Below are 14247 nucleotides of genomic sequence, written 5' to 3' on the forward strand. Positions count from 1 at the left end.
ACGTCCGTTCAGACAAATCAATCTGAGGAATGTTTCCAGTTCACTCTTATTTATAACTTGCAGGTGCATCTAATCAGATGACATCACCTGACCAAGGTTATATAAGCCAAAATTTGGCGTGTTTGATACACACATGCCTTACAACTGGCAACATGAAAAGTTATTCCCATGGCGTTTTCTTACGCAGCATCTCGTTCCCGCCTTTTCAGGGAACAGGGTTACAGCAAAGTAACCCGAGACGTTCTTCAGCATCTTCCTGGCCTCCTGGCACTGCTTGCTGTAGATTGAGTGCAGGTCAGGGAGCTCCTGTACAGATGATGCGCTCAGCTGATGCACCACCCTCTGTGGAGCTTGTCTGTCCTGCAGATTTTTAATAATGCAACACCATAATCAGGACAGAATCATAATACAAAATTTTTATATCTGAGGCTGATTGGCTGAAAACCGCTCATGGCCAATCAAAATGAATACCAGACAATTCTGGTAATTGGCAGATTGACCAGTTCATCTCTATTAGTAGATTGACAGCAGTAATTCTGGTAAGAGATGAATGTATTAGTCATTACATGTTTTATATAAATTCTGCTTTACATGCCTACTTTCAGCCTGCTGCATTATTATAGACCCAAAACTTAAATTTGGATTAGAAAGGCTACATTATTTTATTTTGTTAAATAATTAGACAGGTCATATTTACAGTATTTGTACAAACTTTTAGGTAAAAGATAAACTTATACATATTAACTGATGAACAAGGACACTGTTTGTAGTAAAAACAAATAGTAAAAAGAGAGTCTGAAATTTTCCTGCAGAGACAGAAGTGTAGTAGCTTTTCCTATCAACTCTGGAAGAACCTCCCATCTGATTTTTTATTTTTTTTAATTTAAGAGAATTAATGCAACACTAATTTTAATATGATCTTAGTTTGTACTGGTTTCCTTTTAGGACATTAATTCTTTACAATATTGTCCTTGCTCAGGTTTGTACTTTCTCATTCTGTCCTCATTGTGGAAGTCCCCTTTTAAAGCAGAACTGGTGAGATCAAATATTCAATTCAATTGAATGTTATTTTTATAGCACTTTTAACAATTGTCATTGTCACAAAGCAGCTTTACACAATCAAAATTAATATTTAAGTTTGTATGGAATGTGTATGAATTAAAATGGTCAGATAGACCCTGATGAACAAGCCGATGGTGACAGTGGCAAGGAAAAACTCCTTAAGATGGTAATATGAAGAAACCTAGAGAGCAACCAGACTCAACAGGAAACCCATCCTCATCTGGGTGAAACAATGAGCAGGAATAGATCTGTGTTTATACTGTGTGTTAGGAGACTGGAAGTTCAGCACAACAGTTGATGTTAATTAATATTAATATGGAGTCCAGGTAGTTATTGGAGACTTAGATAGACTCGTAAGAAGTTCCAGTCCTGAACTATTAAGCAACTGTAGCCAAGTCAAATCCTCAGAGAAACAGCTGTCAACATCAGTCAGGCCAGAACCATCTTTATGGTAGAGTGAAACCGTCTCCAGACACCAGACACATCCCAAACGATCAGTCATATACTGAAGGATCTGAGCCAGGAGAGGGCTGTACCTTTAATTCATACTACATTTTCTAATCTGTAAAGAAAAATACTATGATCAATGGTGTCAAAAGCTGCACTGAGGTCGAGTAATTCAAGCATGGTTACACAACCCTGATCAGAGGCCAATAGGAGGTCATTAACTACTTTAACGAGTTCTGTCTCTTTGCTGTGATGAGGCCTAAATCCTGACTGATACAGTTCATGTATGCCATTTCTATGTAGATATGAGCATAGCTGCTCTGCTTCTATCCTTTTTAGAATCTTAGAGATAAAGGGGAGATTTGATATTGGCCTGTAACTGGACAGCTGACAGGGGTCAGGTTTCTTAATTATTGGTTTAATAACTGCTAATTTAAAAGATTTTGGAACATAACCAATGCTGAGTGAAGAATTAATTATTCTCAACAGGGGTTCTGTTATTGCTGGTACTATCTGTTTAAGAAAATGTGTCGGTACAGGATCTAATATACAGGTTGATGAATTTGCAGAAGAGATGAGTGAAATTAGTTCATTCTCTTCAAGGGGAGTAAAGTATTCTAGGTTCCGATCTGACATGGCTAGATTAACATCTGCATAACTTACATTGTTCGGTTTCAAAGCTTCAATTTTATGCCTAATATTTACAATTTTATTATTAAAAAAGTTAATGAAGTCCTCACTATTACACGATGTTGTTGTGGAAATTTCTGCAGTGGTCTTATTTCTGGTTAATTTGGCTACAGCATTAAATAAGAATCTAGGATTATTTTTGTTATTTTTTATAAGAGTGGAGAGATACGTTAATCTAGCTACACTAAGAGCTTTTCTTTAGTTCAGGATGCTCTCCTTCAATGCTATTAACAATTTAGTTTGACGCCATTTACGTTGTAATTTCTGAGCGGTCTGTTTTAAAGAGCGTGTATGATCGTTATACCAGGGAGCAAGTTTCTTATCTTTTTTTAACTGGAGCTACATTATCTAAGGTGTAACGAAATGTCGACTCTAAATATTTATTCGCCTGATCGAGTTCTGTGGGGTCAGACGATGATCTAATCAAGTTGGTAACTCCGTGAGATTACTGATTAAACTCTGTGTGGTAGTTGATGTGAATGTACGTTTAATATGGTAGCGTGGTGCTGTGCGTACGTTATTACTATGACACACTTGAATTGAGACAAGATAGTGATCTGAGATACCTGCTGTTAGCTATGTCACCACGTCTCATTGGGATGGGACCAGAGCATATTACGTCATCGGACATCGCCTTCGCTAATGTAAACACCTCTGTAAAGTTATTCTTGCTAACCTCTGACTAACGAAGGTGTATATCATTAGTTTCAGCATGTACCATTATCTTAGAGGACATGTGCTGTCCTACACTGTAAAAACTGTTACTTATATTCAACTAAAAAAAAATTAATGCAACATTGTAAGTTTAGTGAACTTCTTGTTATTTTGATTAGGTAAAAGTCAGTATTATTTATTTTACTGTATGCTAAAAAAATAAGTAGAGTCTACAATATAAAGCAAAACATTTGAGTTTAACCATTGTGACAAAGAGCAGCATATTGACCAAATTATATTAGTGTCACGGCTGTTCTGTGTGAGGCAGGCTTGGAGAACCCAAAAGCAGACACAACAGAGTACGCTGACTATAACTGATTTTAATGCAAAATGTGAAAGTCAGACAGAGGGAGAATTATAATAAAAAAAAAACATTACTTGAAATGAGCAGTGGCGTGGCTTGGCGGTGGCTGTAAGTAGGGGTTAAGGGACGAGTGACACAGAGCGTGCCTTGGGGGCCAGTAAAGCGAGCGCGGCTGAGAGCGCGCTGGTTGAGGACGAGCTGCAGCAGGGTGAGAAGATCAGAGTTGCAGTAATCCTGAGGGTATAGACAGAGTAGAAGTCGATAGTGGAAGCAAAGGTTCAAAGTCAGGTTATCAGTCAACGAAGCGAACAATTCCGATTCGTGAAGCTAAAGACGTGACCAGAGGTGAAAAAGGGTCAACAAGGGTAGAGTGGTGTGTGGAGAGGAGTTAATCATGGCTTGGCTTGAGCAGTGGGTGTTACTTGGCGTACCATTACACTTAGTTAAAATAAGTAATATTTAAAATAAAAAAAATAAACTTTTTGATTTACAAAGTTGGGACACTATACAAATCGTGAATAAAAACTGAATGCAATGATGTGGAGGTGCCAACTTCTAATATTTTATTCAGAATAGAACATAAAGCACGAAACAAAAGTTTAAACTGAGAAAATGTATCATTTTAAGGGAAAATTATGTTGATTTAAAATTTCATGGTGCCATTTTCACCTCTGTGTAGCATCTCCCCTTCTTCTTACAACACTCAACAGACATCTGGGGACCGAGGAGACCAGTTTCTCAAGTTTAGAAATAAACTTCTCCCATTCTTGTCTAATACAGGCCTCTAACTGTTTAATCGTCTTGGGCCTTCTTTGTCGCACCTTCCTCTTTATGATGCGCCAAATGTTCTCTATAGGTGAAAGATCTGTCCCATTTCAGTACCCGGATCCTTCTCCTACGCAGCCATGATGTTGTGATTGATGCAGAATGTGGTCTGGCATTATCTTGTTAATAAAATGCAGGGTCTTCCCTGAAAGAGATGACGTCTGGATGGGAGCATATGTTGTTCTAGAACCTGAATATATTTTTCTGCATTGATGGTGCCTTTCCAGACATGCAAGCTGCCCATGCCACACGCACTCATGCAACCCCATACCATCAGAGATGCAGGCTTCTGAACTAAGCGTTGATAACAACTTGGGTTGTCCTTGTCCTCTTTGGTCCGGATGACATGGCGTCCCAGATTTCCAAAAAGAACTGCAAATCGTGACTCGTCTGACCACAGAACAGTCTTCCATTTTGCCACACTCCATTTTAAATGATCCCTGGTCCAGTGAAAACGCCTGAGCTTGTGGATCTTGCTTAGAAATGGCTTCTTCTTTGCACTGTAGAGTTTCAGCTGGCAACGGCGGATGGCACGGTGAATTGTGTTCACTGACGATGGTTTCTGGAAGTATTCCTGAGCCCATTCTGTGATTTCCTTTACAGTAGCATTCCTGTTTATGGTGCAGTGTCGTTTAAGGGCCCAGGGATCACGGGCATCCAGTATGGTTTTACGCCCTTGACCCTTACGCACAGAGATTGTTCCAGATTCCCTGAATCTTCGGATGATGTTATGCACAGTTGATGATGATAACTACAAAGTCTTTGGAATTTTTCGCAGGGTAACACCTTTCTGATATTGCTCCACTATCTTTCTGCGCAACATTGTGGGAATTGGTGATCCTCTACCCATCTTGGCTTCTGAGAGACACTGCCACTCTGAGAAGCTCTTTTTATACCCAATCATGTTGCCAATTGACCTAATTAGTGTTAATTGGTCTTTCAGCTCCTCGTTATGCTCAAATTTACTTTTTCCAGCCTCTTATTGCTACTTGTTCCAACTTTTTTTGTGATTTGTTGACACCATGAAATTTTAATCAACATACTTTTCTCTTAAAATAATACATTTTCTCAGTTTAAACTTTTGTTCCGTGATTTATGTTCTATTCTGAATAAAATATTAGAAGTTGGCACCTCCACATCATTGCATTCAGTTTCTATTCACGATTTGTATAGTGTCCCAACTTTTTTGGAATCCGGTTTGTAAATTAACTAATTAATTTACTATATTACTCTATTAATTTAGACAAATTATTTCTTCAGTCCACTTAAAATAATTAGTTAGCATTGCCATAACTTTAATCAGGGGTGTTTCACATAGTCTTCTTGATCACACACGCTGATTACCGTATAAATATTTTTCATGTGACTTGAAAAACCTTTGGTTAAATATAAATATTAAAACTTTGATCATCATGTTAACTAGTTTAATTTAGTGTTTTAGCTACATAAATAAGACAGTAGGTTCTACTCTACTCTAGGTCCCTACTCTAAGGCTAATAAATGTATTTTACAATTTGTGACATTATTTAATACAATACAATATTTATTACAAAAAACAGGACTTTTCTCTCTCTGTAAATCACACTGCTATGCAGTTAAACCGAGTGCACTGAATGCTGTCTGTCACTATTTTTAATCATTTATGTGTAGAACTCTATGGTAGTTAATGCCATATGCACTGTGTAATGTTTTATATAGACAGTTAGGTTTTCCAATTAAAACAGCGACGGCATGATTGTTCTATAAAGTAGACTATAGGTTCATGAAGTGTGTATTAAGGGCTTCATTTTCACTAGAGGAAACAGCTGGTGTGATGAGGGTGAACACAGCGAAGATTTAACTGATTAATCCCTCATGGCATTTTGTAAACTATATTTATTTACATTCACAACAATCTTCTGAAAAACTTAACAAAAACACAAGATTGCCATTTAGTGTGAGGCTGGCATTTGACCATCTAACTGAGAAGTTTGTTTTTAAGTGTCATGAATCGGGAGGAAGGCTTTGGGCGCAGTGTGTCAAGTCCCACAAAAAGTCTTTGGAATATGGAGGCAGATCAGTCTTATAAATAATTCACACAAATGACACGATGCACACCTGCGTATCCCAATTCACATGCATGAATGCCAATTCATGTGCACAAAAAATATATATACTCAGCAAAAAAAGAAACGTCCTCTGACTTTCAACTGTTTTTACTTTCAGTAAACTTAATGTGTAAATATTTGTATGAACACTAAAAGAGTCAACACCATAAGACATAAACTAAAAATGTTTCCCAATGTGTCCCTGAATGAAGGGAGGCTTAAAATCAAAAGTACCAGTCAGTATCTGGTGGCCACCAGCTGCTTGAAGTACTGCAGTGCATCTCCTCCTCATGGACTGCCTATTGCGGACAGTCTGAGCACTGATGGAGGGATTGTGTGTTCCTGGTGTGACTCGGCCAGTTGTTGTGGCCATCCTGTACCTGTCACGCAGGTATGATATTCGGATGTATTCATCTTGTGCAGGTGTTGTTACACGTGGTCTTCCACTGCGAGGATGATCAGCTGTCCTTCCTGTCTCCCTGTAGCGCTGTCTTAGGCGTCTCACGGTGCGGACATGGCGATTTATCGCCCTAGCCACATCAGCAGTCCTCATGCAGCATGCCTAATGCACGTTCACGCTGATGAGCAGGGACCCTGGGCATCTTTCTTTGGGTGTTTTTCACAGTCGGGAGACAAGTCTCTTTAGTGTCCTGCGTTTTTAGAACTGTGACCTTAAATGCCTACTTTCTGTAAGCTGTTAAGGTCTTAACGGGCATTCCACAGGTGCATGTTAATTAATTGATTATGGTTAATTGAACATGCATGAAAAACATTGTTTAAACCCTTTACAATGAAGATCTGTAAAGTTACTTGGATTTTTACAACATTGTTGAAATACACAGTCCTGAAAAAGGGACGTTGCTTTTTTTGCTGAGTGTATATTCATAATATACATTTCACAAATGCAAAACACAAATCACAGATGTACAACTGTGTAAATTTTTTTTTAATGTTTAAAATTTACGAGTGCATCATGGACTGTGCATGCGAAAAATCGGCTTACGTGTGTGAATATCGCTGGATTTGTGTGTGTATTTTTAACACTCTTCTGGCTCCACCGTGCTAGTGAAGTCTCAAAAATACGTCACTTGTACTCTTAGCCAATCAGATGCGACCTCACCATTCAACCAATCACAGCCCTCCAGGAGCGCTCAAGTAGCTCAGTTTTGCACATTTTTTGCGCAGTCTGAGTCAATTACAACAGAAATGAAGTTTTACATTCAAAACCAAGAGTCTGTACACTGAAACACATTTTTAATAACTTAGGAATCTCTCCAGCAGTACATTCTTTAACAACGTCATAATGGTTTGGTTCATGTCTTGGAGACACAGCCACTGAATATTAATTACCTTCCCTTCATTTACAGACAGGAGCTAGTGGTTATTAGTGCCCTGGATGAAATGATACATATTCCAGAAGATGTCATGACAAGCAACTTCATGCAGCATCAGTGGATCAGACAAATATATATATATATAAAAGGTTTTGCCAGCTGATATGTAATGCTGGTATTATTTTATCAATTCATTCCTGTCACCTGTTGAAACAGTCCATCACGTAATGTTAGGTGTTGGAATGTGGGCTAGTGTTGAGACAGGCATAGGCGCAGAGGGGGATGACGTTAGAGTCTTTTAATGAGAGAACCAAAACATGAACAAAGGAGGTTGCCTTTTTTTTTAGAGCATGCTATAAACAAAACCAATACACAGACTAGGGACTAAACACACTCATACAATACAGTCAAGGAATACAAACCAGACGAGACAAGACGCACTAAACAGACTTGAGGACTAAACATGCAAGGGACTAAACAAACAAGACAGACTTGGCTAGGCCTACTAGCCGTTACACACATTAGCTGCTAAGCTAGATAGTAGCTAAACAGTCTAGTAGCCAGAGACCCAAGAGATGAACAGACTAGGTACACAGCAGACTAGGTATGAATCACTAAGAATTATAAATGTTAGTGGCTAAACAGGTTAGTTACTAAACAGACTAAGATCTAATCAGATCAGGAGACTAAACAGACTATGAGCTAAGCAAGTTAGTAGTTCCATGGTTAGTATTTATACAGACTAAGAACTAAACATACAAGAGAGGAACTTACACACGAGGGTAAATCCACAAGAGGCTAATTCTCCTAGAGGCTAATCCTGCTAGAGGCTAATCCTGCTAGGAGACACAGAAATCAAGAGACATAAACTAAATCTAGACAGGTGCAAACTTAACTTAACAGCTCCATAAACAAAATGCCAACTTATACAGAACATAACCCACCAAACAAGACAAAACGAAGGCCCATTTAACAGGAATATTACATTAATGCTTGACCCAGATTCCCAGAACAAACAGCTATTTATAACGAAACTAATGAGCTACCTCGTTTCAGATGAGCTCCCGCATCACCTGACTGAGGTGCCTTCTGGGAAACTAAGTCTACAAACAAAACCTCAAAACAAAAACAGTGCCCTCTAGTGGTGAACCCTCACACAGTCTTTTATAATTATTGATAATTCACTCTAAGCTGCATGAATGGATAAATTGAAAGCCATGATTTTTAGGTCTTTACAATAAACACAATTCTCCCACAAGACTCAAGGCTTTACTTATTGCATTACTGGATAAATCAACATTTTTAACTAATTTCTTAAATGAATGAATAAATGAATGAATGAATGAATTAAGTACATTTTAGCAACCACTTGTCGCTACCTCGTGATCTAATTGATATGACCTTTATTTGAAGCTAAAGTTACTTTAAAATGTTTTAATATTTTTAAAAACTATATTTTGGTTTGTATTGTAGACATTAATGTTTATATCAGAAATATAAACTTTTATCCAGTACCTCTGATAATTTAAATTATTGTAAGGAAATCATATTAAAAGAAATTAAAGGTCTAGCTAATTTCACATGCCTCATTATAGAGTCTCCTATAACCAGAGCTTTTTCAGGTTTCTCAGCGGGTGCATCACTGAGGAGAGCAAACCTGTTGGACACATGAAGCGCAGAAGAGGTGTGCTCCGGTGGGCTAGCATTAGCGTTAGCTTTGGCTGAACGAGTATGCCGCCGAGTCGTCACCCATTCGCCCCGCTGTGAGGGCTCTAATGCCGGAGTCGGGCGCTGGTTATCTCCGCCTGCGGCACCCAGACTGTCCGCTACGGGAATAACACTGCTCTCACACTCTCTAACCCTCTCTAAAGTCTGGATACGCTCCTCTAACGCTGATATCTTCTCCATCAGAATGCTCAGTAGTGCATTAGTATTGGAAATTACAGTTGGTTACCAATTGGTTACAATTACGTAAGGTTTAAAGTGATAATGTAATCATTGAGGGTTAAAGTTCAGCTGGAAAACCAAGATGATTATTGTCTCATTTTTTTTATTTATTTTGTTGTACAGTGTTTTATTTGTTATAATACCCCCCTTTCTCCCCCGTCTCCCCTATCTTCCCCTTTGACTCTCAATTTGCATTTTTGTTTTTTTTTCCTATTTTCTATTATTTGTTCCTCTCTGATTGTTTGATTGTCTCTCTGTTTCGTTCCTCTGTTTCCTGTCTGTCTGTCCCTCTCTCTCTTTCTCTCACTCTCTCTCTCTATTTCTCTCTCTCTGTCTCTCTTCCTCTGTTTCTCAGATGCTCCTCAGGTCTCTCCCTCCTCCAGCTGTAACAGCTCTATGGATTTCTTCAACTGCTCCTGTGAGGTTCATGGAAATCCGTCTCCTAAACTGGTGTGGCTTCTCTCGGGTCAAATTGTCTCTAAATCCGACATCATATCCACCCTGGAGGAGGCGAGCAACACAACGTTAAGAAGCTTCATGTCCATCCGTCCGTCAGCTAACAACACACCCACTCTGCAGTGTGTTAGCACCAACAATCTGGGTGTCACCTCACAAGTCTTCTCCTTTATCACCACAGTGCCGTGCTCTGCTGGAGGTCAGAAATAAAGTTTTCTTAAAAACATTCCTGGATTGTAATTAAGTTATTATTGGATTCAGAACAAAGACTTAACTTTCTGTTAACTTTAATCAGGTGAAGCCCTGGTTGCCTCTGCCGAGGGGTCACTCTAGAGCTTAGCAGTAGATGGTTATTTACCTCACAGCCTTACAGTGCTGTTATTGTTTGCAGTTTTAATCTGCAGTCTTCATTAAGCTCTTTATCCTGGTCATAGTAACACTGATGCAGAGTTTATAAGAAATCCTTTTAATGTTATATCACAAACGCAGATAAACAGATGATCAAAACATGCAGCCAGGGCAAAACACTAGACAGAGCAAATAAACAAAACATAAATAAATAAACAAACCCTCAAGGCAGACAAATTTGGGGACCTTGTGTGATTTAGAAATTACTGCAACATCCACAGATTTAGACCAGGCAACTGGGTTTGTTTGAGTGTCACGTTGTCATGGTTCCACTGTAACACACAGAACTACTCATCAGCTCCTACACTTCACACCATCTGGTCCCATTTTCCCTAATTACTCTGACCTGTTTGTCTCTAAACCTTTTGTGGGAACATTATTTAAGATGTTTTCCCTGTCATTCTTCTGTCACATTTGTTCTCATCTGTAGGGTTTACTCCTTTCACTCGGTGTGTTCCTAGAATCGTATTCAGAAACATAAACATTTTTTGTTTTAAAGAACCATTTTTTTGTCTCTTATTGTTTTGTTTCCACTTTTTTATAATAAATTATCTGCACATGCATTCACATTCACTGCTGCTTCCTGAGACATGCATGTGTGTGTGTGTGTGTGTGTGCGTGTGTGCGTGTGTGTGTGCGTGTGTGCGTGTGTGTGAAAACTACAGTAATTACACAACCCAGGAATGTACATGTGACATAATTAGAATTATATTTAAGCTTTTGTTGTGCTGAGATTTTCACTGCGTAATTCAGGAAGCTGTGAAATGTGACAGTAAGCGTTTTCATTATGAATTCTAAAGATTAATGAAACATCTTTTAACATCAACACAAAAATCTTCTGCAAGTTACTTGGTTACATATGAGAATGGGTTTCTGCTTACACCTACGGAAACTTTAACTTCTTCTTTTTGAGACAGAAAAACTCTAGATGTTCACCAAACATTTCTCAAGTTAGAAAAATAAAGGAAGTTGTAAACCACAGGCTGCTTTCCCTTAAACACTTGAACCATAAAAAATGTTCCTTAGCACTGTTCAGTAAAGTTGCTCAAATTATTAAATCTAATATTATTTAGATTTTTAGATACCATTTCATATCATATTTATACCACGATGCTGATGAAGTGTGAATTATGTTGATTAATTTTACAGCTCTGACAGTAGTTTATATTAATGTGCTCATTCTAATACATTATCGTTTCCATAGTAACGGCTCATTCACAGGGATGTGTACATCCACATTAACAGATTAAGAACTGTGTGTAATCACTGATGAAAAGACATTTATTGTTTATTAATAAAAGAAGCCTTTAGTGGTGTGTAACAGTCAGAGGTAAAGTAAGAGGAAGATGGAGCGTCACAAACCATCAAGTAAAGCTGAGCTGTTTGCTTTTTTGTAAAAAGAGTGTTATAAAGCAATGTGGGGTTGCTGGTGGAGAGACAAAACACATGAAAGCTGTAGCTGCAAATCGGGGTTATTCCACTAAATACTGATTTCTTAATGTTATTTAGCCAAAGCATTAACACAATGTGTTTACAAAGTATTTGCATTTTGTTTCATTTGAGTTATTAAAGTTCTGCAAATACTGCATGATCTTGGGTTATTTTGATGTGTTGTGATGTCATTTCAGTTATGTATACACTCTCAATAACAGTAGTTATGTTTTGAATTTGGGAGAATTTAGGCTAATGGGTTAGACAATGCAATAGAGTACTAGTTTTTGCAATATTGTGAGTGGGTAAAATACATTGAAACCTCTGATTGCGAGTAACGCGGTTTTCGAGTGTTTCGCGAGATGAGCAAAGATTTTTAATAAATTTTTACTTGGAAGTCTTGTTGTCCGAGTACCGGGTATCATGTTCACGCATGCGCTCCTTGTTTTGATGCAGAGCGTCACATGATCACAACTGAGCCAATGGTTTTTCTCTCTCTTGTGCTGCGGAATTGTGGATAATTGTCTCCCCTGCTGGGTCCTAGTGCTCGTCTCTTACTGGTATAATCAACATCCGTGCACATGCGTACTGTTTACTAAAACACTGTGACCATGTGTATGTGTAAAACATATTTTATTTTGTGTCTGTATGCGTGTATGTACAGTGCGCATGTAAAGCAAAAGGAAGTCTCGTTATAGAGGTTAAAGATCCATTTTCTCTCTCCCTCTCTGTATTAGCCTGCACTTTGTAATTGGACACTATGCCCCTTTACACACACACACACACACACACACACACACACTATTGTGTTGCATTTAATAAATATTTCCTAATCACAAAACTAAATAGGAAATATCTATTTGCAAAGGACACTTTCTGTAAACATCAGCACAAGACTCACCTTAGAAAGTGTCCTTGGAAATGTAGTCCCCGGAATTGTCAGTTTTCGAAAGCGGGCTCATATTCCAAAACTCATAAAACAAATTAAATTTTCCTATTAGACATAATGGAAACAAAAATTATTCATTCCACAGCCCAAAAAAAATAAATAGATAAAATATAATTAATACAAAATATAAAGTAAAAAAGAAATGTAGTCACAGTGTTGTTCTCAATATACATGGGTATATTGAGGTAATCCCCTGGGTAACATCATTAGAAGACATGGGATTGGTTTCCATTGTTATGCTGATGATACCCAATTATACATCTCAACAAAACCAGACGAAATATCCAAATTGTCTAGATTAACCGAGTGTGTCCAGGACATAAAAGATTGGATGACCAATAACTTCCTTTTACTAAACTCAGATAAGACAGAGATATTGCTCATCGGCCCAAAAACCAGCACACAACAGCTTTCACAATTCAGCCTGCGTTTAGAAGGATGTACTGTTACTACCAGCTCAACAGTAAAAGACCTGGGCGTAATATTAGACAGTAACTTGTCCTTTGAAAATCATATTTCCAATATCACAAAAACAGCCTTTTTCCATCTTAGAAATATCGCCAAACTTAGGAGTATCTTATCCGTATCTGATGCAGAAAAGCTAGTTCATGCATTCATGACCTCCAGACTGGACTATTGTAATGCATTACTAGGTGGTTGTCCTGCATCCTCAATAAACAAGCTACAGTTAGTCCAAAATGCAGCCGCCAGGGTTCTCACTAGATCCAGAAAATATGATCATATAACACCTATATTATCATCCCTGCACTGGCTACCTGTTCAGTTTAGAATTAATTACAAAATAGTATTCCTTACATACAAGGCTTTAAATGGTTTAGCTCCCTCATACCTAACCAGTCTTCTGATACGCTATAATCCACCACGCTCCTTAAGATCACAAAACTCTGGACTTCTGGTAATTCCCAGAATATCAAAATCTACAAAAGGGGGCAGGGCTTTTTCATATTTAGCTCCAAAGCTTTGGAATAGCCTTCCAGACAGTGTTCGGGGCTCAGACACAGTTTCCCAGTTTAAAAGTAGACTCAAGACGCATCTCTTTAATCTGGCATACGCGTAACTCATCCCATAACTTCATACTCCAGTACATCTATCCTGAATGGCAACTACGCTAATTCTCTCCATCTGTTCTGTACTTTTCTACCCATCCGGAGGCATCTGGAGATTGTACCAGCTTCAGTAGACAAAGGCCAACCCTGCGAGGATCCTGAGGCATCCAGAGAAGGACCAGCTCCAGCTGAATTCTGCCTTATTATGATTGGAGCTACACATCCTGCTCCTGTGCTCCCAGTGATCCAGACCTCATCTGCCCTCTGCACCTACTGCCCCCCTTGTGCTGAACTGGACTTCATGTTAATTTAAAGAATTTCTGTTATATTGTACTCTCAGCTGCATAACACACATGATGTTATATCATCTCTGTCTGTTATCACCCAGATGAGGATGGGTTCCCTGTTGAGTCTGGTTCCTCTCAAGGTTTCTTCCTATTGCCATCTCAAGGAGTTTTTCCTTGCCACCGTCGCCGTCACCCTTGGCTTGCTCATCAGAGACATTTCATTCATCATTTATTCATCT

The 14247-nt window shown here is 38.5% G+C and overlaps 1 protein-coding gene across 1 annotated transcript in view; it reads left to right on the plus strand.

The window, feature by feature from the left end:
- Positions 1 to 14247, plus strand: part of LOC128534660 (myelin-associated glycoprotein-like) — a 61122-nt gene that overhangs the window by 45630 nt on the left and 1245 nt on the right. Inside the window, exon 9 of the mRNA XM_053509109.1 lies at positions 9766 to 10065. Coding sequence (XP_053365084.1) covers positions 9766 to 10065 — 300 coding nt within the window. The remainder of the gene's footprint in view (positions 1 to 9765; positions 10066 to 14247) is intronic.

This window comes from Clarias gariepinus, chromosome 12, assembly GCF_024256425.1.
Source record: "Clarias gariepinus isolate MV-2021 ecotype Netherlands chromosome 12, CGAR_prim_01v2, whole genome shotgun sequence".
NCBI classification, from domain to species: Eukaryota; Metazoa; Chordata; class Actinopteri; order Siluriformes; family Clariidae; genus Clarias; species Clarias gariepinus.